The 23,755-nt window shown below is 44.4% G+C and overlaps 1 protein-coding gene across 2 annotated transcripts; it reads right to left on the reverse strand.

Moving 5' to 3' along the window:
• Positions 1-1,083: 1,083 nt before the first annotated feature.
• Supv3l1 (Suv3 like RNA helicase) lies at positions 1,084-23,316 on the reverse strand. Of its 2 annotated transcripts, none has more exons than XM_057751125.1 (15): positions 23,008-23,316; positions 21,347-21,424; positions 20,660-20,767; positions 18,102-18,216; positions 16,498-16,666; positions 14,513-14,624; positions 12,025-12,102; positions 10,150-10,241; positions 8,217-8,397; positions 8,005-8,098; positions 6,381-6,600; positions 5,060-5,140; positions 4,471-4,647; positions 2,799-2,947; positions 1,084-1,826 (listed from the first exon to the last, which is right to left on the reverse strand). In XM_057751125.1, the coding sequence occupies exons 1-15, from the start codon at positions 23,279-23,281 to the stop codon at positions 1,412-1,414; spliced, it is 2,343 nt and encodes a 780-aa protein (XP_057607108.1). In that variant the 5' UTR covers positions 23,282-23,316; the 3' UTR covers positions 1,084-1,411. The 2 variants fall into 2 exon arrangements, with proteins under 2 accessions (XP_057607108.1, XP_057607109.1); XM_057751126.1 differs by lacking the exon at positions 23,008-23,316 and adding an exon at positions 22,153-22,454.
• Between the last annotated feature and the right edge of the window lie 439 nt (positions 23,317-23,755).

Consider the following 23,755-nt stretch of genomic DNA (forward strand, 5'->3'; position numbering starts at 1 on the left):
CATTAGAATACTGCCAGGGGAAATTAAATCAGCTATATTTTTAGAAAAAATGCAATCATGATTAATATCAAACATAAGCCCACACACAAAAAAAAAACTGGCAGTCAAACTTCAACAAGACCAAGCTGCTCTCCTGAGATCAGCTCAGCACTACTCCAATCAGTTCCTGTTTGTGCTCCTTGGTGACATCTCGTCTCTTCTGCTAAACCACATGGCCTCCTGTCCCTGAGAAGGGAAGGCAAGGGCAAGAGCAAACTCTCACTGTTCAAGAACTTTCTTAAGCTAAGCACTCGTGCAGCTCGTAAAAGCCCTGCTGCCGGCTTCAGTCCTTGAGGATTTGTGAGACCCTGTGGAGAGGAGTGATGCCAGGTCACAGAGGAAAGCTGATTCTGGAGCCTGGCGTTGTCCAGCACAGGACACCCACACGCTCTCCTAGGCACTCCACTCTGTTCCCCACAAGGAAGGACAGCACTTCTGAGATGAAGACTGCCTTCTAGATAATGTCACCCCAACTCCTCAGCACCCTGAAGAAAAGCTGTGACACGTGAATACCACAGCATATCTGGCTGTTCCTCGAGCCTCTACTCTGGAGTCAGCTTTGATTAGCACACACGTAGGAAACTGGTTTAAGTCTCAGAATGACCTGTGAGTTCCATTCTTGGGCAGAATGGTCCAAACCTTCAGGTTACTCTAGGAAATACTTGCGGTGGGCAGGCTGGGACTGAACAACCTACCATCACTTAACATCCAGCAACTCTAAACACGACTGCCCACGCCTTCACATGTGCCATGTTGAACAAGGCAGAACCGGGTCTGTCCAATGCCTGAACTAAGGTCTTTAAACTTCTAGCTATGTTTTTAACCAGGGCGGATGGAGACCACTGTGCGGCAGACTGGCCTTTAAACATGGGTGGTCTGACAGTGCCCCGTCCTGAGGGAGCTGACCTTCCCCATCACTTATTTCTACACGTGTGTGCACTCATTTCAGAGTCACACTGCTTCCACGCTAGCCCACACACTGGCTACAGCAGCGCACTAGAGACACAAGCGTCCTTGCCCTGCTGAGCTGTACTCCATCTTTTCAGCTTCTAGAACAATCTCTGGTAGTGGGTGTAATAGACAGCACTGTGTGCCACAGAATTCCACTTTTGACATCCTCAGAAACAGGCCTAACAATCCCCCAAGCTGATGTGTGCAGGATTTCTGGAACAGCAGTGTCTCAGGGCTGCTCTACGAAAGGCCACTATGAACACTTAGGAAAAACCTTGAAGATGCTCTATTTTAAAGGTTGGAATAAGTACTTTAGATGGCTTTAGGAATTTAGTGCAAGATGCCCACAATCCTATCACAGGCAGTGAATGCCATGTGCATAAGGATTTAAAATTGATTTTTATTTGCAAAATTAAAAAGCCTAATCAGAGTTGGGGTTCTTCTTCTTTCTTCTTGTCCCTGCCTTTTCTCTGCCATGTTCCGGCTGTTGTGTCAGCCACTCTTTCTGGAGCTGCTTCAGCATGTCGGCAGTGAGGAGTCCTTGCTGCACCAGCCTGGAAGCAAGGGGCAGCTCGCTGGCACCAGGGCTGAGTGGCTCTGCAGCTTTACCCCCTGCACTTTTGGTGCCACGTGTCCGTTTTGCTGGGCTCTTTAAGGTTCCTGACAACTGTGACTGGTTCCCTGACTGTGAGCTCTCCAAATTCAAAAGCTTGCGTGACTCAGAAAGTTTAATCAGTTTGGTGATGCTGTGTACACCATCTTGGATAATGACATCCAGTTCTTTCTGGAGATTTCGAACAAGGCTGGAGTCTGGAAACATATCCATGAATCGGTAGCTGGGAAAAGAACAAAGAACATCAGAGCAAAGCTCCGAGCCAGCAGCAACAACCTACCCACATTCTAGAGCAAAGCTTCTCAGCATTAATGCACAAGCTAAGACTGGAATCCTTGGTTAAATGCATGATCTGAGCTGCAGAGATGACTCAGAAGGGAAGGTGATTGCTTCACAAACATGGTGACCTGAGTTAGTCACAGGGCCTACATAAAACATGGAAGTAGAGAATCAACTCCACAAAGTTGGCATCTGAAACAAAATGCACTCTGGCATGTGCATTTCCCACCTACCCCTATCATACAAACATGTACACACACACACACACACAGCAGTAATTTTTAAAAAATATTTTTTATTTATTATGTATACAATATTCTGTCTGTGTGTATGACTGCAGGCACCAGACCTCATTACAGATGGTTGTGAGCCACCATGTGGTTGCTGGGAATTGAACTCAGGACCTTTAACCACTGAGCCATCTCTCCAGCCCCCATTTTACTGATTTGTTCAGTTTTGTTTTGGCTTTGTTTTTCTGAGACAGGGTTTCTTTGTAGCTTTGGAGCCTGTCCTGGAATCAGCTCTTGTAGCCCAGGCTGGCCTCAAACTCACAGAGATCTGCCTCTGCCTCCCGAGTGCTGGGATTAAAGGCGTGCGTCACCACCACTAGGCTTAGAGAACTAATATTTTTTGATGAGAATTTAAGTCTAGATGGAGCGGAGGTTCTTTACTTCTGAACAGCTCCCAAGTGATCTTACACTTTCATTAGCAAGGGTCCAGTCAACATCCTCATTAGGTTAAGTATTCCTGAAGTCTTTTCAGAAATAAGTATAAACCAAACTCAAGCACCTTCAAAAAAAAATAAGAGTACCCACCAATTACCTCTAGCTTAAAAGAGCAGAAACTCACTCACAAAACCTTTCATTTGCCCCATGAGTTAGAAAATTAAGAGGATAGAAAGGAAAAGGATTGGTACCTTAGCCACAGGTAGAGATCAAAAACATCATGGACAGCTTCAAGATCCATGAGGTCTTTAATATTCTTAGGCGGAAGCAAAGGCCACTTGATATACCGGCGTAACCACGCAAAGGTCAGGGGCTCATTCCTGCTGAACTGCCTGGCAAACTGAGAGCAGAGAACAAAGTTTGGTAACAACCAGAATCCTCTTAGGTCTAATTAGAAAGAAAAAGGAGGTACAGCCTGTTAACTGTGGCTGTTTCAAAAGACAAGCTGGTTTCCTTCATGCTTGATACTTTCCTACATTTTAAAAAACATTTACTACTTTATAAGGGTTTATTTAGTTCAGACAAGGTCTTTTTCAAGCCAGGCTGGCCTCAAAATTGCTACCTAACCTAGAGGCCTTGAATTCTTGATTCTCTTGCCTCCACCTGGGCACTGGGGTTATGGGACTGTGCCACCATGTTCAGCTTAAAAATATTTATTTAAAATAAAAATGGGCCAGCAAGACTGACTCCTTGGGTAAGAGCACTTGGTGATAAGCCTTGTGGCCTGAGTTCAGACCCCAGAATCCACATGATAAGAGAACTGATTTCTCAAGACCACCATGCTAAGTGGCACTCAAAGCCATCAGCGGACTGAGCTCCTCATAGTTCAGGATGGGATGAGGTAGCAGAGCAGCAAACCCTCCACATTTCCCAGCTCCCAGCTGAAGGTCTAAGCAATGCTGACTTGCATTCTTCCAGGGTCTTTCCTCTCTGGCAGAGGCTCCTGCTTTGTTGGAATTGTTGTCTGGTGAATGGTGTAAACAGGACCAAGGCTACAGGAAGCAGCTCCAGTCATGTGAGCATACAAGTAGCTGAAGATTACCCACAACCCCCCCCCCCATTCCAGTTCTCCCACCAATGACACACTTCCGGGAAAGTACCTAAACACAGACCTCTAAAGCACACTGTTAAGAGATAAGGAAAAAGCGAGTTGCAAAATAATTCATTATAACATTTATGGGAAAACACCCAAAAAACAGAACTGGAATTCCTACAGGTACGTGCACGAAGACAGATACCATGTGAAATAAACTCAAATAGCAAGTGTTCCAGAGGCCCGAGATTGGGGATGGCAGACAGTGTTAACCTTTCCATAATGTGTTAATTTGGTATAATAAATATGTGTGTATTATTTACATAATTTTACAATAACTTACAAAGTAAACTCAGAAATAGATTTAATTGAAACAGAGCTGCTAAACAGAATGCTAAGGCCTATGGTAGAGATGGCAAGAAGTCTGCAGAAGAACCCTGAGTTTAGCGGCATGAGGTGAGCACTCAGGACGGAGCACCAAGCAGTTCAGGGCCCCTACGGTTCAGTTCCTCACAAGTCACACCACAGCCCAGTGCAATGGATGAGAAGGAGAGGCGCAGCCCTTACAGTTGAGGAAGTGAGCACCACCGCTCACCAAACCCTAGCCCTGCAAGTGCTTATTTATCTGTGTGTGTCAGCTTCTTCCCAGGGGCCACCATCCAGGCCCAAATACAAGGCAAGGTTATCCTTCAAAAATTACCAAGTCACTTTATATTTCAATTTTCGGAAAGTTTCCTATATTTGGGGTACTCTCCCAGGGGGACAAAGTATGGTTTGGAGGGAAATGGGTCAACCAGAAACAACCCAACGGCATAGAGCTAAAGGCGTACCTGTAACAGGGACGAGCAGACAAAAGGCTGTTTCTTGTTGATGGGGGCTGTGCAGAACACATACCTCACCCGTAGACTTAGTGGAATATGCTGGATCAGCTCTGCAGAGAACTTAAAATCATCCATATTGCAAACAAAATACTGTCCATCAACTTGTGCAAAGTCTACAAAAATATCCTGGGGGAAGATACATATGAAATTACTGGACCGCCTGGATGTGAATTTCCCTCTGGATATGAATAAAGAACTCAGGTCTATAAAAGACAACCTCTTTAATCCCCAGCAACCTCAGGAGATGCGTGCTTCATACTGCTCTCTGAAGTTAGGATGTTTCTCCCATGGTCTTCCTAACCTGCATTTCTTTTTGAGACAGAGGCTCACTATGGCCCCCTGGGCCCGAGCACCAGGCTTACAAGTGTGCACTGACACTCTCAGCACTCCCAGACTTTGGAGGTTTTCACCAGCAGCATAAATTTCATGGACAGCAACTGCACAAAAGCAGACTACCCACTCCTGTCCATGTCGTGAGCCAGTACTGACATGGTTGTCAACAATTTTAGAAGAAAAAATTAAAAGAGCTTCCACCTACTATGAGGTTGGACAACGTGGTCTCAGGGAGATGGTAGGCAAACATTTCAATCTGCTCAGCAGTTGGGTGGAGACCCGCTGCCTGTAGAAGACAAGATAATCGTAAGCTGAGTTTTCCCCCCTTCATCTTTCGAATGGCATTTTCTTCTTTTGAAACCATGTCCTACATTAGGCTAATTTCTTACCAAGTCCCATGCCAAGAATTTCAGTAATACAGAGAAAAAGACATGACCATTTTATATTTACTGTAACTAGAAAACCTAACAGGACTATTTAATGAAAATGGCAGATATGTAGCCTTCTGCTATGTTTTAGTCAGAGTACTAGAATAAGTATTTGACAGAATAACAAAAATGCCTTTGAGGATGAAACAATTTTCCCAATTCTAGTTCTTTCTAGGGAATAAAAAAGAACAAGCAGACCCCAGCTACTTCACCATGGGCAACAGAACATGAGAAACATCTGCACTGGAGATCAGCTGGCTTCTTATATACTGAAGTGTTAAGCAATGCCCACAGCGAGTGTGAGGACAAGGGAGAGAGGTGGAGGAAGAAGAAATCAAAAGATGCAAGCCCCAAACATCACATGAAGTCCAGAAATGAGGTACACAGGAAGGAAAGAGGGGCTGAGTATAAAGCGCCCAGGAGGCACCCACCGAGGAGCAGAAGTCAGGCCACCTGCCTTCACCCCATCACCTCCCATATAGTTCCCTTTATATCATCTACTGACAAGTAAGCCACTAGCGTGAATTTCTAGAAACGTACAATTATTAAGTTAGCTTGCTTTAAAATATGATCCAATAACCACATATTGAACTCAGCCCTTACTTGCCTGCAACTGTGTAACTCAGGCTAAGTTTTTCCTCTAGTCAAGCTTCAGCTAGTTCTCTACTTTGTGACTCCATGTGCACCCACAGCAGGAACAATCAGGCCAACTAAACCTGCTGAATCTGGATCTTTCGCTTGTACACAGTTCTCTAAGAGGTATGGATGCCTCTCTAACATACTAGAGGAAAGCAGTGTGTGTGTGTGTGTGTGTGTGTGTGTGTGTGTGTGTGTGTGTGTGTGTGTGTAGCTGAAACTGGAGTTACAGACAGTTATGAGTTACGTGGCATGGGTGCTGGGAAGCACTCTCGGGTGCTCTGCAGAAACAGTGTACACTCTCGATGCTGAGTATATACTCTCTCCAGCACCAAGGAGAGCTTTCTTGACATGGTTTCCCCAGCTCAAGCTGCCCTTCTGTTTCCCCGCATTTGAGGCAAGAGACTAGGGAAGGAGCGGCTGTCCTGCATGCAGCAGGAGCAGTTACATGTTAAGTCTTACCTGAATAGGCTCCACAGGTCTATTCAAAATCTCCTTCAATAAAGCCAAGTCCTCTCGGTGCATTGTTGTGACCTCTCCCTCTTTAAAGTGTGAGCTGAACCGGCCGGCTCTGCCAGCAATCTGCAGAGCTTGGGAGGTGGTGATTGGCTCTAGTTCTTTCTCTCCCTTTTCATTGATGCTGGGCTTTATAAGGGAGTAAAAAATAATTCTCCTTATGCTCCTGAAACAGAAATAAAAGTGACCCCATAGACTATACACGGCCCTGTCACTTGGGTCATCACAGATGTGCTCAGTCCAACTCTCGTTTAAGTCAAATGGAGCTGGATAGACAGCTCAGCAGCTAAGAGCACTGGCTGCTCTTCCAGAAGACCCCAAAGTTCGATTCCCAGCACCCCATGGTGGCTCACAATCATTTGCAACTCGAGTCCCAGGAGATATGACACCTCTAATTGTACCACACACACAAGAGTGTTGTGTAGAAATACATTAGGCAAATACCTATACACATAAAATTAAAAAAAATTTTTCCCCCTCTCTACACAGTCTTTGACTTTCCGGGAACTTACTACGTAGACTAGGCTGGTCTACATATTGACCAATGAGTTCCAGGACAGCAAGGGCTGTTACACAGAAAAACAAACAACAACAACAAAGACAGTCTCATTTGTAGCCCTGGTGGCTTGCACCTCAGTATGTAGCCCTCTTGAATTTGGGATCTTCCTGTCTAGGGTTATAAGTATGCACTACCACGGCCAACTCTCAGGCAAGATGTCTGATAACTGTGTGTGTTTACTTACAGTCACCCTTTGAGAGGGTTAATTGTATGATATTCAAATTATTAAGCTAAAGAAAATGACACCAAATAAAGTGCTCTCATACTGCTACAGGTCAGTTGTGCTGGGAACAGTGGCACAGGCCTCCAGTCCCAGGTACTGAAGCTGAGGCACAGAGACTGGCTGAGCCCAGAAGTCTGAGGCCAGCCCGGGCAGTGTCGTGACACCAACCGAAGGGATGGCTCAGTTTAGGAGCTTTGGCTGCTCTTGTAAAGGACTGGAGCTCCATTTCTATACCTACCATACCGACATGGTAGCTCACAGTGACTATCGCCCCAGCTCCAGAGGCTCTGCCCCTTCAGTACTGCACACATGTGATGCACATACACACACGCAAGTAAAACACTCGCAGATCAGACAAAAACTTTAAATCCTTTTCAAAAATCAAAACAAACAAAAAAGACAAACTGAGTTCAAGGTCAGTGTGGCCTAGGCGACCTGGTAAGACTGTCCAAAACACACACACAGGTAGTGCCAAGAACTTTTAACAGTCTGGCCACTTTCACTATCTAAAGATAGTAAGTGCCCCACACTGGAGGGTCACATACTGTATGACTAAGAAACCTAAAATAAAGCAAGGGAACAACTTATTTGCCCTAGTAGGGGGTGCTCCAAACCCCAGTGTTCTGTGATAATTCTCTTTTATTTCCCGAACAAGTATAAAAAGATAAAGCTTAAATCTACATTAATTCTAATCGATTAGAAAACTGAAAAAAAAAAAAAAATAACCCAACCAAACAACAACAAAAAACCTACACTAACTCACTGTTTATTATAAACAAATTACTTACAAATTAAGTCCCATGCCAATTGCATCTGTAGCTACCAGGATTTTGCACGGATCACTGGGATCATTAAACTTTCTTGCTTGAGCAAGTTTGGTCCCTAGAAGGAATAGTTCATGTTAATTCCATCTTTCTTACTATGCTTTCTAAACATATCTCCACCTAAATAGAAGATGTAAGAGCTTCTACACCCCGTCACAGTGAAGGCCAATTATTACCAGGCGGGAGGCTGCCATAGATAACAGCAGATTCCAGTCCCCGAATTTCAATCTGTCGGCTCACAGAATAAATATCATTCTTGCTAAAACAGACAATGCAGTCCCCAGGCCGAAGGTTATCTAAAGACTCTAGTGCATGATCCAGCACGGAAATGGGGGTGAGCCTTTCATAGTTGTGAACCTGCAATAAAGACATACACAGAAAAGGAACACAGTCAAGTCAGTGCCAGGTCACTGGAAAGCTGCAAAGCAGTCAACTGAACTGAAGGCGGGTTAAGAATCAACTTTCAGGAGCAAATCACAGAAGCAGTCATTTGAATGTTGTGCTGCCTTCAATTCTTACGTTGCTAAATCAATGTTATCGTGTCAACAGCCTTAAAGAACTCTAACATACACTGATTTTCAGGACAGTGTGGTAGCTTCAGAAAGATTATGGGCTGATATTTCCATTTTATGACAGAGTAAAACAGTCCAATAAAAGATGAGATAGATCTTTTCTGCCTTCTGTGGTCAGCTGCAGACAGGACCCAGTGCAGCGAAGTGCAGGATTTGAATTCGGAATTTCCCCCGCTGCATTCTACTCTATCTCCCTCAGAGACAGCATGAAAGTGTTACATCTTTGTAAAAGCTAACCTTCACTGTCACCACAGACACATATCTCTGGGTGTGCCTTATGACAGTGCTTGCCAAAGGGTGTAACAGCAGGAAAGACCCACCTTAAATGTGAGTAACACCATCCCATGGCTGGGGTTTGGAGAGGATAAAAAGCAAAGCTGGCTGAGCACCTGTGTCTGGCTCTCTGCTTCTGACCCTGCAACTGTGAGAACAAAAGAAGCCCTTCCTTCCTTCCTGCAACTACTTCATCAATTTGCCACAGCAACGAGAAAAGTATCAGACACAGCCTTACAGCCTTATTAAGAAATTCTGAATTCTGGCAGTTTCTAAAGGAAACTAGTATCTCCCTACTCCACATCTGCAAAATGGGCACAAACTAGATGTGGCAATTATATAAATAACAAAGGCTCCAACGTGAGATACAGAGGACTGAGAACACTCAAGCTCAGGCCGAGCCCAAATTCAAGTCTGGCTCACTTAGCTCTAAAGAGACTTAAAGTCCTGAGCTGTGGATGAAGCTCTGTAGTGGAGCATGCGTAAGGCCCTTGGACCCACTCCTAGCACCACAAGAAAGTAAACAAACAAACAAACATTTCTGGCTCAGTTTTCCAAAGACTTCATGGAAATTAAAAGCTGAGTGTGTAGGCGATGCCTATAATCACGGTACTCAGGGGGCTAAAGCAGAAGACTGCCATGCACTTAAGGCCGAAACAACAACAACAACCACAACAACAAAACAGCCTGGCCTTGCCCCCAAAGAATCTCCTACCCACACTGTTGGAAGACACAGGGCCAAGGCTTCACCATCAGAACCTCACATTATGAAGGTTAATCTCATATATATACACATACATATATATGTATGTGTATATGTGTATGTATATGTATACATATATATATATATATTTGAGAGCCGGTCAGTTATAGGAAAATAAAGATTTACTTTTTCCTAAACTGTTTTTAATCTTTCTTTCTTTTCTTTTTTTGGTTTTTTAAGACAAGGTTTCTCTGTGTTGTTTTGGAGCCTGTCCTGAAACTAGCTCTTGTAGACCAGGCTGGCCTCGAACTCACAGAGGCCTGCCTCTGCCTCCTGAGTGCTGGGATTAAAGGCTTGCGCCACCACCACCCAGCTGTTTTCAATCTTTCTTTAAAAAATACTTTTTAGACTGCATAAAAATAAGGGGTCTCCTTATGCCAACCTCACATATACTGTGGTACTTGCTCATGGTGTGTTCAATATGTAGTTAAGTTCTGACTTTGCGAGCCTAGCGCTTACAGGAGCCAGTGGACAAGTGCCCTGGGCAGTCCAGTCTCTTACCTCTACCTCCTCACCAGTTGTGTACAGAAGCTCAGTGACCAGGTCAATAGCAGCAGATTCTCCGCACAAATGGACTTCCTCAGCACAGAGTCCTGTAAAAGCACACATGGATTTACATTGCTCTGTCTCTTTCTAATGCCATTGTAACTGTCCAACGTTTTCAGTCTCTCTGACCCAAGCCTTCTTTGTATGGGGCAAAGATGAGGCCAGTTTTATAATTTTTTTTCCCCGAGACAGGGTTTTTCTGTGTAGCTTTGGTGCCTGTCCTGAAACTCGATCTGTAGAGTAGTATAGAGCAGGTCTCAAACCGACTGCTTCTGCTTCCACGTGCTGTGATTAAAGGTGTGCACCACCTCTGCCCGGCTCAGTTTTATAAATTTATAGGCCTTTGAATTGCTGCAAATAAGGCTGGCAGGGTGAGGCCAAGCAGGACTGGAGGCTGGGACTCTGATGCTTAATGATGGGTGTTAGTTCTAGGCCTGTCTTCTTCAAGTCGGAACTCCACGGAAGCTGAGGTGCTTCAAGGGGTGGTGTGGGGGCCAGTGAGCAGAAACAGCTCCAAGCTCCTCAGCTCCACGCTGCCCTACTGTCACCTACTGCCCCACAGGCAAACTCAGGGTCCAGCTCTTTGTTTTTGATCTGAAAATGCCTACCCTACAGCATGCTAGGTCAAAACTCAGTTCTAGCTAAGAATGGTGGGCTAGGCTATAATCCCAACACTTGACAGGCTGGGGCAGGAGGAGCTCAAAATCAGCCTGGGCTACAGAGTGAGACCCTGTTTGAAAAGAGGAAGAAAATTCACTTCAGAAATCAGGCAATACACCAGGCATGGTGGTGCACACCTTTAATCCCAGCACCTGGGAGGCAGAGGCAGGTAGAGCTCTGTGAGTTTGAGGTTAATCTGATCTACAGAGTGAGTCTACAAGACAGCCAGGACTACACAGAGAAACATTGTCTCAAAAAACAGAACCAAAAACAAAAACAAACAAACAAAAAAACACAAAAAAAATCAGGCAATACACATTTGTAGCCTGTGAACCTAAAGAATTCCACTTCTACTACGAGAGCTAGTTCCAGGACAGGAACCAAAAAGCTACGGAGAAACCCTGTCTCGAAAATCCAAAAAAAAAAAAAAAAATTCCACTTCTAGACCACCATCCTATAAAACAAAAACAAATATCAAAGGTAGAAAGCTACATCATCAATAACCCTACTACAGCACCGTTGGTGATGAGGAAAATGCTTAGCATCATGAAACAAACGCAATACTGCTTCTCAGCAGATAATACCCAGACACATTTATTTAAGAGAACCAGAACAAAGCAAAGTTCTGAGTACCACATGCGTTAAAAACTGGCATGAACCATACCAAGACATTAAGACATTAACAGTGACTGTAAATATGGCAAGACAAACTTTCTTTCCTTTTCCTTAATGTAGCCCAGGCTGGCCCTGAATTTGCTGTGTAGTTCACGATGATCCCCTCCTCCTCCCAACTGCTAGGATAACTAGAACGTTCAATCACACCCAGTTTATGTAATTCTGGGAATCAGACCCAGGGTGTCATGCATGGCCTGATGCAGGTCCTCTACAAATGAACTACGTCCCCAAACTCAAACTTTCACTTTTTTGATGCTAAGGATTAAACTCAGGGCCCTCCCATATTGCCTCCCATCTACTCCTGGGTTATATCCTCACAGATTCAAAACTTTCTATTTGAGTTATTTGGTTGTGTTAATTTTATAACTCACAAACAGGATTTTTTTTATTCTTAGAGTAATATTTAAATAATATAAAAGCTTATACCCATGACTTTCTGATTAACTTTTCTCAGACGGAGAGGCAGCAGCTGGCTGGAGCAGTAAGAACACTCACCTAGCAGTGCTCTGGTCCAGGCCCATCCTCTGCCTGAGTCTCTAATCATCTGAATCTCATCGATCACAGCCACTTCATCTTAAAACAAAAAGTCACCATGAGCAATAAAGCCACTTAAACTGTAACCCCAGCCCCTTACCAGCGTCATTACCATGGCTTACTGGGTGCATCTTTTCTAGAAGGCTTTGTGCCTCTGCACCTTTTGTTCCTCTAAAGAGTTTGTCCTTCTTATGAGTGTGGGACCAGGACCTATTCCTAGTGCTTAAACTGGCTTTTTGAAGCCCATTCTCTTTGGAGGGATACCTTGCTCAGTCTAGATATAAGGGGAGGACCTTGGTTCTGCCTCAAAATGTGCCAAACTTTGTTGACTCCCCATGGGAAGCTTTACCCTCTCTGAAGAGTAGATGGGGTGGAGTGAGGGGGAGGATAGAGGGAGCGGGAGAAGGGGAGGGAGTGGGAACTGGGATGGGTATGTAAAATGATAAAAGATAGTTTAAAAAAAGAAAAGAAAAGGACACTTAAGAGGTTATCTCCATTTGACAGGAAAGTACACGGAGGCCCAGAGAAGTTACACAGTATGTGTAGGGATGAGACTCAAATCCAAGCCACTTCGTTCTCAACACCACACTCGGAGCCACTCTCCTCCACTGTCTTCATCTGTCCCATCTCTGCAACCCCAGACACACCCTGCTAACTGCCTAATACAAATGACCACATCAGACTGTAGACAGCTTGATGGGTAACAGAGGGTACTTTCAGAGTACCTGGATCTGATGCCCTCTTCTGAACTCTAAGGGCAAGTGTATGCACAAATACACACACTTAAAAAAATAAATCTTAGCACAGCATGGTAGGACATGTCTTTGATCCAGCAGTAGAGAAAAAGAGGCAGGCAGACCTCTATAAGATTGAGAGAAACCTGGTCCATACAGCAAGTTCAGGCCAGTCAAGACAATAGTCTCACAAACAAACAAACAAACAAACAAACGACCACATCTGCACGGTGGCAGAAGAGAAGACAGGCACCTATGCTCCCAGGAGTGAGGAGTGGAGAGCCTTTCAGTGACTCAAGAAGCTTTCCATGAGCAGCTCTCAAGAGCGTCAAGTGTAGGGGATGGAGGGACCCCTCAGGCCAGTGAGCTCAGATCATGCGCGAGGGTTTTAAGCCATCATGGAAAGCAAAGCACTACCTGGTGTCTTTCCTCATGCACAAACACTTCTAACCACGCTACACCAGTTCTGCAAGCCACTTTCATTTCCCTCCCAAAATACCAAGGAATTGAGAACATCAAAGAAGGCTAATTTATACTGAAAACCAGATTAAAAATTACTCATCACATCAAGACATACAAACAGGCTAAAAATTGGGAAGTAGAGAACCTATAATTTGTGTGTGCTACTTGCACTTAAAGTGTATGACTTTTACAACACACTGAAAAATGTAAACTATTTAATCAAGCGTTGATTTTGAAAAAAAAAAGCAAGCTGTTAGTAAAAACCCTACGATCGATCCTTACTATATTTAACATAGTTACCTGATGCATACTCTACAGTAACAACTAACAAAATCTGAAGTCTAGCAGAGACTCGAGAATATACACACCACGGGTTAATTAAAAGTCACTGTTTGGCGACAGGTTGGATTAAAACATTACATACACTTTAGCATCTTAAAAATGAAGCCAGAAGTTCATCTGCAGAAGCTAGGGCAAGTGCTCTACCACTGAGCTACATTTCAGACCCATGGCAAGATTTAATTAAACTAAATATTCCTTAATAGGGAATATGCAGAATCTTTGCCATAAAAAAAAAAGAGTATCATGTAACAGTTTAAATAGATAAACCTCACATATATATGTGTATATATATATGTATGTGTGTGTGCATATATATATATATATATATATATATATATATGCACACAACCAGACTATGTCTGACTTTTTTTTTAAAAACAAAAAAAAACAAAAAAAAACAAGGTCTCACTATGCAGCCCAGGCTATTTGGAACTCATTATGTAGATCAGGCTGTCCTGGAATTGCAGAGACCCATCTACCTCTGCTCAAGTGCTAGGATTAAAGTGCTGGGATTAGATTTCATCCAAGACAAAGGACAACAAGCATTCAGAAGCAAGCATGACAAAGTTTACTGTAAAGCACTAAGTATTTAGTGTACTATCTTCTTCTGGATTTGTAACTTTTTCTTTTTTTTTTAATTTTTTAATTTTTTTTTTATTTTTTATTATTTATTATGTATACAATAGTCTATCTGTGTGTATGCCGAAGGCCAGAAGAGGGCACCAGACCTCATTACAGATGGTTGTGAGCCACCATGTGGTTGCTGGGAATTGAACTCAGGACCTTTGGAAGAGCAGGCAATGCTCTTAACCACTGAGCCATCTCTCCAGCCCCCGATTTGTAACTTTTTCATCCTACGGCTGTATGTTCTAAGTTTAACTACACCGATTTCCCGAGCAGCATATACATACAAGGAGTTGTAACACTGCACATCTCCACAGTACAAGAGACGTGGGCGGCTTGCTTCCCCTCAGGGTCCACTGTCTGTCGCTCTTCACCTGTCACCAAGTCACACGGGACACCCTGGAAAGAGAAGAAACCCAGACTCATCTGACTTGAAAATGGTGTTTAAAGGGTTTCATTCCACTACTATCAAACTTATTCAAATAGCTGAGTAAAATATTCCCAATGCTTATTTACACCCACACACCCCTACTTTGCTGTACAACTTAGATAAATATGGAGAAACGTCCAATCAGAAGAACCCTCAGCAGAGAAACTATAGTGGTTCCCCTGTTTCTTGAGACATAGTCTCTAGTAGGCCAGGCTGGCCTCAAACTCACTATGATTCGAACTCCTGCTCCTCCTCCTCCACTTCCTACATACTGGGACTGCAGACATGCGCCAAGGCTCCCAGCTAATAGTTCTGGCTCTGCTGCTTGCTTGTTTCCTTTCACAGGAGTAGGTAACAGGGCTTTGCTCGAGCAGGCAGGTGTTCCACTACTGGGCGTCACCTTTCACTCTTGCTCTGCACATTTCAGCAGTGACGGAGTTAATTCAATGATCATGAATTGTTTCTACATCTAGAACATCACTATGAGTGAAGCTTGAGAACAAAGGGCCTCTTGGTCTAACTCCCCAGAAGAAACATCAGTATATGGTGCACTGGGTTCTCAGCCATTCGAGGCAGGACTGCAGGCTTCTCCAGCAGAAAGGATGCTTTGTACTCACTCTGAGAAGGTCTAGTTTACAAGTAACCTACAGTATTTAAAAAATAAAAAGGCTCCAGGAGACAAAGACAGAATAAGGAATTCTGAAATTAATGTCAACTGGAAAAATGGCCCCACTGTGTGAAGACATAGATGGGATCTTAGGAAGGACCAGGGAGATTGTTACTTGAGAACTGACACAGAAAAATTTTTAAGATATATTTTTTTCTTGTGTGTGGTACCTGTAGAGCAGGGAAGGTGTTGGATCCCTTGGAGTTGGGAGATATAGGCACTTTCTGTGAGCTACCCTACATGGATCCTCTGAAGGAACAGCAAAAACTCTTAACCAGTAAAGCCATTTCTTCAGACCAAAACACTTGAATTTGAATATGGATTAAATATTAAATAATACTCTACTCTTTCAGATAAATATTCTATAGTTACGTTAATGAAAAAACAAAACCAAAATACCAACCAGGTCTTTGTTCCGAAGACAAACATCTAAAATGTATGGCTAAAGTATTATGTATACAAAAAAAAGTAAAAGTAATCTCTTTTTAAAATGCAGAATAAAAATTATCTAAACAAAACTAGATAACCATCACGTCATACCATGGTAAGACAATAAAAAATAGCCCATTTAGTGACACAATGCTCAGACCAAAGGGCTTTGGTCCAGTTTTGAAACCGTGGCTCTAGTCGTGATCAGCTCACAGCATCTAAGTCTGATCCAAACACTGGGGAGCACTGTGAGAAGCCAAGGAGCACTTCAGAGGGAGGCTCAACTCCTGGTGGTTTTTCTTAAAAAAGCAAATAAATGTCAAAAGAAAAAAGGAGACGAAACACCTAAGAGCTGGGCGGGCTCCTTGTCACGGGCTGCAGTTTCTCTGCACAAAATACCCAGCTCTACGTGCGAGGCGTTCTTTGATGTTCTCTCGGTTTTCTGGGACAGCAGCTCCCTACGTAGCCCAGGCTTGCTCCTGCCTCCACATTCCAAGCGCTGGGACCACAGGCCTTGCATGGCATTTTTTCTGAACTAAGCACACAGCACGCTGGTGGCACACCAGAGTCCAGCAGCTCTTCCTCCCGCAGCTGTGTGGGGCACCACCACCTCTTACGGCGGTTGGCTTCTCAGTACGTGACACAGACGCTTCTGTAGCAGTGAATTACTGTGTGTTCTTCCCCACCTCCACCTCCACCTCACAGAGGAAAGCGATCAAGGAAATGAGTGTTGGTATTGTACTAACAGCAGCGTTACTCTTCTCAAAGATCTCGTGGGCCAGCAGTTTCAGAGGGCCGCAGTACACTCCAGATCTTGCGGACAAGTACCTCTGGATTGCATGGTAAGTCTTCCCACTGTTGGTGGGGCCTGAGTGGAATATTATCTTCCGTTGTATGGCTCTGGCTTCTGGGTACCTAAAACATGAGCAGACAAAGAGCTTAATTCTATCAACCTCAGAATCCATTCTAGCAGACAGTCTTTGAAAAACTCAATGAACAGATGTATAACCACATCAGGAATGGCACTTACTGGAAGACAAAATCCCCAAACGCAAATGAATGTTTTGGAGACCTCAAAGTTCTGAAAATGAGTTTAAACTGGTCCCATAGATAGGCTTACATCATTCCCACAACTCTGAAGATCAGACCCCAAAGCAGATCTCCTCAGGCCTTCAACTCCAGTATTTCTGACTATGGTAACTGAGTCTCTGCTTCTGCCACGTGGACTGACTGGCGAGGAGATATGTGCTTCCACCACATGAAAAAACAAAACTGGGCAAAATACTGCAGCAACTCTTTGGGGCAGAGAAAACAGGCCGTGAGGACTAGACCCTGATGTAAGGGAGCACTGGCGACGATCTCCTTACATCCCACCACGACACTGAAACTGAACCCAAGCAAAGGACAACAGCTGCCCTGAACAAGCTGGAGATCAGACTTAGGTAGCTGGAATTTTTTTTTAAAGACACAGTTTTATGTAGCCTAAGTTGGCCTCCAACTTGCTATTTAGTCAAGAATGACTGATTTTTCTTTCTTTCTTTTTTCTCCTTCCCTTTTTTTGGGAGGCAGGGACAGGATCTATCTATGTAGCCCTGGCTATCCAGGAACTCTCTATGTAGACCAGGCTGGCCTCAAAATCAGAGATCCTCCTTCGTTTCCTGAGTGTTGAGACTAAAGGTGTGCACCACTACAACAGCAAGTTTGAATACTTAACCCTCTGCTCTAGCTCCCAAATGCTGAGATTACAGGCATATACCACCATGCCTGGCTTTATGCAGTGCTGGGAATCAAGTTTGGAGCTTTGTCCCGCCTAGACAAATGATCTATCAATTGAGCAAAATCTCCAAACTGGATTTTAGCAGCTGGAATTTGAATGGCAGAGGGCAGAAAAGATGTGGGAGCCCCGAAGTCACCGTGTGCAGTGGCAAGAGAGGGTCTGTGGGGTTCTGGCCAAGGCTGGGCTGGAACTATGTAAGGTGAGAATTGGCAGGGTTTAAAGAGCATCCCACAGGATTTGAGCCTCCAGAGCGTCTCAAAGGCGTCACAGTGCTGAGATGCTGCAACTCCAACATCCAGGCAGTCGGCCAAGACATCTGGACTACAACATAGAGCAATTTTGCAAAAAAAAAACTTTATCTGAAATCCATCCTAAGAAAACCATAACTCAAGCTCTATCAGAATGAAAGGGACACACCAACAAAATGTCTGACAGAATTAATTCCTTTGTGATTTTATTTTGCTTTCAGGAAAAACAAAATGTAGACTCTATAATTTATTATAAAACAAAAGCATCAACATTAGTTTCCCCAAATGAGGAAATTCTATATTAGTAAGCACAACAAGAACTAACCAGTTGGGTGGTATCCTCAAGTCACTGATTTTACGGAGATCTTCCTTGCATTCCAGTACAGGAAATATCTGTTTGGCATGTCTCAAGAAAAATGGAAATAAATCGTCCACGTGGGCTGTAAAGGAGCACAGTGCATTAGCATGCTCGCTCTGAACCTCAAACTTGCAGTCCTCCCAGTTCAGACCCCACTGCTACAGAAACCATTTCTTCCTTCCTTCCTTTTTTTTTTTTTTTCAAACACAGAGTTTCTCTGAGTAGCTATAGGTGTCCTGGAACTAGCTTTGTAGACCAGGTTAGCCTTGAATTCACAGAGATTTGCCTGCCTCTGCCTCCTGAGTGCTAGCATTGAAGGTGTACAACACCATGCCCAACAGAAACCATTTCTTTTGAAGGAGATGAGTTGGACACAGTCAAGGCTGCAGAGCAAGAGGCCCCATCTTTCTCTGGGACCCCGCTTTCTATTCCCTCTTTCTCCAAACTTCACTACTTTTCTGGCAAAACAAAAAACTAGCTGCCAACTACCATGCTCCACGCTCTAACTCTCCAGTATAAATAAGCAAAGGTTAACACAGTGGGGAATTAAACTGAAAATAAAGAGCCTGGACATACATTAGAGAGACATGTACTTTTCTTTTTCTTTTTGAAATGTCTTGGGTAAAATGACTGTTGGGGCTTGAACCCAGAGCTTTGTGAACACAGAGCTAAGCCTGTGATCAAACCCTGAGCTACACGTCCACCCTAGCTCAAGACATTTTTTTAAAATAAAGATTTATTTATTTATTATGTATACAACATTCTGCCTCCATGTATGCTTGCATGCCAGAAGAGGGCATCAGGTCTCATATGAGATGGCTCTGAGCCACCATGTGGTTGCTGGGAATTGAACTCAGGACCTCTGCAAGAGCAGCCAGTGCTCTTAACCTTTGAGCCATCTCTCCAGCCTTTTTTTTTCTTTTTTCTTTTTCTTTTTTTAATTTCAAAGACCAAAGAAAACCACAACTTAGTGGCCCTGAGAGGAAAGTAGAGTGTGTCCCATTTGGCTATGTATCAGGTTCTCCCTTAGTACCTGGCACAAGCTCAAAGTCTATGCATCAATTACATTGAACACTATAATTAAGAGCCCAAGATACCTGTGGAAATCAAACAATAATGTTCCTAATTTGCTTTTTGTTTTAAGGCCCAGGCTGGCCTGGATCTCAAAGAAATCCTGCTTCAGCCACCATACCTAGTATTTTGTTTTTCTTTTAAGACATGAACTTTATAAAGCATGATCTGTAATATATTCTTAAATTTCTCATTGCTTAAGAGAAGGCTCGTTGCACACAAGTGTTGACTGTGCAAGCATGAGACCCTGAGTACAGATCCACACACATACCTAGAAGGCTGGACAAGGCTTCTAGCACTTCTCTAACCCCAGCTTTGGAAGAGAGAGAAGCAGGGAAACAGGAGGATCTCTGGGGCTTGACAACCACCAGCCCAGCTCTAGGTTTATGAAAAGCCAGTGACAGACTGGATCCTGTTGCCTTCCTCTAGTCTCTGTATGAGTACCCAAAGGAGCACACAGGTATACACACACACACACACACACAAAATCATTCATTTAAAAATTCTTCTCAGTAGGCTGGAGAGATGGCTCTGTGGTTAAGAATACTAGTTGCTAATCCAGAGGACCCAAGTTTGATTCCCAGCACCCACATGGCAGCTCACAAGTGTCTACAACTCCAATTCTAGGGGATCTGATACCTTCCTCTGGCCTCTGAGGGCACCACATACATGTGATGCACAAATATATGTGCAAGCATAACACCCATACACATAAAATTAAAATTTTTAAAAACATCCTGTAGCTGGGTGGTGGTGCACACCTTTAATCCCACCACTCAGGAGGCAGAGGTAGGCGGAGCTCTGTGAGTTCTACAGAGCGAGTCCAGGACAGGCTCCAAAAGCTACACAGAGAAACCCTGTCTCAAAAAACAAAAATCAAAAAGGAAAATAAAGAAAAAACAAAAACAGAAAACAAACACCCAGGCTAGAGAGATTATCTCAGAGGTTAAGAGTACTGCCTGCTCTTCCACAGATCCTGAGTTCAATTCCCAGCACATGGTGGCTCACAATCATCTGTAATGAGATCTGATACAGTCTTCAGGTTATACAGGCATGCATGGAGACAGAACACTATATACGTAATAATTAAGAAAGAAAGAAAGAAAGAAAGAAAGAAAGAAAGAAAGAAAGAAAGAAAAGGAAAGAAAGAAAGAAGTTAAAGGGAAAAAAACCCTCTAAGCAGGCCAAGGAGATAGCTCAGCAAGGAACGATATTCTCAGACAACCCCAGGAACCTAAAGCTAGAAGAAGAGAACAGAGTCCCAAAAATTGTCCTCTGACTTCCAACCAAATGAGTGCCATGGCATACATACATACACACACGCGCGCGCACGCATGAGCACACACACACACACACACACACACACACACTTCTCTTCTTCCCCCAACTCTATCTCCCTCCTCCCTCTCACACATACAAAATAATTTTTTAAAAATAATTCTCTAAGCACTTGCCTGCACTGAAGCAGATGTCATTCAAGACAATGTGGATGTCCACATCCAGAGAATGAGATTGCATAATGTAATTTCTGAAGCTTATGAAAGCTTGGTGGAAGAGACGGGCTGTGGAAAACATGAAATCAAAGCATACAAGACTCAGTTTCTACTTTGCTCTCAATACAGAAACAAACACATTGCAGCAAGCACCAAGAGTCTATTACCGTTTGGTTAGCACAGCTGGTTTACTACAAGCTGGGCTGAAGCTAACACTAGGCAGAACACCATGGCAGGCTGAACATGCAGCTCCTGCACTGTGCAGCTCCTGCACTGTGCAATCTGGCTTAAAAGCTGGGCTGCAGATCACCAGAAAGCAAGGAGAGAGACTTTTCTTAAGACTACAAGTACTACATATAACAAAGTACAAACGAAATGTATCAACTCTATAAAGATGTTATTGGCAGAGTTGGAGAGATAGCTCAGTGGTTAAGAACACTGACTGCTCTTCCAGGGAAACAAGGCTCCATTCTCAGTAGCCACATGGTGGCTCACAACCATCTCTAACTCCAATTTCAGGATTTCCAATACTGTCATCCATGGGCACTGCATGAACGTAGTACACAGACAGACATATACACAGGCAAAAGATACATATAAAATGATAAAGATGATTAAAATAAATGTTAAAAATGTTGTTGACCTTACCATCAAGTCCATAGTCAGCACTCAGTTTTTGGATTTCTTGCCTCTTATAGAACTTGTCTAAGACCTTCTTAACTTCATCTAAAAGAGAGATATAAAAGTTTAACACCTGTTTCCCAGTTTAGACACATACACAGAAAGCAAAAGGAATTTGAAGTGATAGCGTGAAAGGCAGCAGCCTTAGGAATGCTACAAGAACATGACACTCTGAGCTGATGCCTCCTGGTGAGGCCATGTGCAATGGAGTGTAAGGAAAACAGAAGAAAACAACAGGAGAGGCGTGCTACACCACAGACACACACGGAGAGAACCAACTCCACAGAGTGGTCCTCTAACCTCCACCTGCGCCCAAAGCTCCCAGAGCAGCCTCGAAGAGGTAAACCTTTCTGGTGTCTGAGGCAGATGTACCTCACTGCTAGGAGTAGTGTCAGCCATGGTAGCTCATGCCAGCAATCAGTAACAGTCTCCTGTCTGAGAACAGCCTGAGCTTCTTTTGAGGAGGAAAAGGGTCAAGGGGGAGGAAGGGGGAAAAAAAGAAGTACTAGTGGGGCAGGTGGTGGTGCAGGCCTTTAATCCCAGCACTCGGGAGGCAAAGGCAGGTGGGTCTCTGTGAGTACAGAGCTAGTTCCAGGACAGGCTCCAAAGCAACAGAGAAACCCTGTCTCTAAAAACAAACAAAACACACACACACACACACACACAGAGAGAGAGAGAGAGAGAGAGAGAGAACACGAACTACTATTTTGTTGAGCTTGGCAAGTGCTGTGTCCCAGGGCTATATCCTTGAGCTCATTTAAAAACAAACAAACCTTAATTTTGAAACAGGATCTCTAATTTGCAGTCGCTGGTTTGGAACTCAACTCTGTAGCCCAGGATGGCACTGAACTTGCTATTCCGCTGCCTCAGACTCCCAAGATGAAGTCTGTATTTTAAAGTCATGATAGGGCACACCGATTTTGTTGTTAAAGGCAGTTGCTTAAAAGTCGTTCCTGGATAGCTTGTGCCCAGAAGACCTGTGGTGTTCCTTCATTCAACAAAAATGTCATTCAGTTGGAGGAAACCTTTCACCCTCCTAATCATACAGTGGCAAAAACCATCCATTTAATCTAAAGGCCCAGCCCGTTCCACTGAAAACAGTTACACGCTTGTCAAACTCACCCACACCTAGTTGGTAGGACAAAAAACCCACTGCCACCCAGTAATGCTAAGTCTTTTTTCTTCATCTCTAGAGCCTGGGCCGGTAGGGGTATTTATTACTTTTGGCAAGGACACTTTTATCAACTTTTATCTTGTATTTACCTGCCGGTCGACCTCGTGGGAAAAATTTTTATTGAGAAATCGGGATCTGAGACTCGTCGTCTTGGCAACAAGACGGCATCCTAACATTGTTAGACATCCGCGTCCAGTCAATGGCAAAGAATTCTGGAAGTCCTCACTGCCATCCCTTCACGCCCTCTACGGACCCGAGGAGAACAAGCGACGCACCACTTAGGTATTAAATTTTTCTTAACCCTCTCAATCCAAGAGATAGAGTTTAACCACTCAGAGGAGGGACGAGAAGGGTCAATGTCCCTATAAAGGGAGGTAAGAATAACTAGTTTGCACTGCACCCTGCAGGCCCGACCCTCAGCACTGCCGCTTCACCCGACGGCTCCAAAACTCACTCTTGTCCAGAGGCCGAGTGAGCTCGGCGCCCACATCACCGTCGGCGCTGGGACCCTGAGGCTTCACTGTCAGAGGAACGAACAAGGACGTGTTCGGGGCTTTGGAGCCACCAGAGGCAGAGGAGGAGGAGGCGGCCAGGCAGGGTACGCGTCCTGGAGCCCCGGGAAAAGGTCCCACGAGGGTGCGAAGGGCGGAGCAGGTGGCCGCCCGAGACCCAGCCCCTCGGCCCACCGGGAGCCGAGCCCACAGCAGGGCACACCGAGGAAAGGACATCGAGACCGCGGCTCTAACCCGGGCCGGGAGAAGCCCGGCGACTGGGCGCTGAACAGTGACGCACATTGGGAGCCCGCAGAGCGAAAGGACCCAGAGCGGGGGTAGGGCTGTCCCAGAGCACGCCTGACCACAAAGGAGCTGTAAGTGCCGGAACCTCGCTCTCTTCAAGAGAGAATGACGTCTGTAGGGTACAACCGAGGAAATGAGCTCGCATTCTCTCACTCTTTAGACGGCAATTGGCAGTAGCTTTCTCCAAGGAAGGGAAAATAATCAGGCATGTTTAGGGACACCACAGATGAGCCGAGGGGGGAACCTTGCAGCGTCATCACGTGATCAAGCTGGCCCCCTGCGGTGAGCCAGCTTCCAGCTGCACGTGGCTTTAAATGCTAAAGTGTACGTCTAAGAAAATTGGTGCGTTATTATCTTTAGTTTCTTGATAGGATAACGTTAAAGGACAGAGCTTGACCTGTTACT

Source organism: Chionomys nivalis, chromosome 19 (assembly GCF_950005125.1).
Source record: "Chionomys nivalis chromosome 19, mChiNiv1.1, whole genome shotgun sequence".
Taxonomy (NCBI): domain Eukaryota; kingdom Metazoa; phylum Chordata; class Mammalia; order Rodentia; family Cricetidae; genus Chionomys; species Chionomys nivalis.

Excerpts from the sequence above, each read along its gene's own strand:
- Supv3l1 (XM_057751125.1), bottom strand. The coding sequence starts at position 23,281 with ATGTCCTTTCCTCGGTGTGCCCTGCTGTGGGCTCGGCTCCCGGTGGGC. Across the intron at positions 18,217-20,659 it reads TGACATCTGCTTCAGTGCAG|CCCACGTGGACGATTTATTT; the intron begins GCAAGTGCTTAG and ends GCTCCTTTACAG. Across the intron at positions 10,242-12,024 it reads CTGGACCAGAGCACTGCTAG|GACTCTGTGCTGAGGAAGTC; the intron begins GTGAGTGTTCTT and ends GTGCTTTTACAG.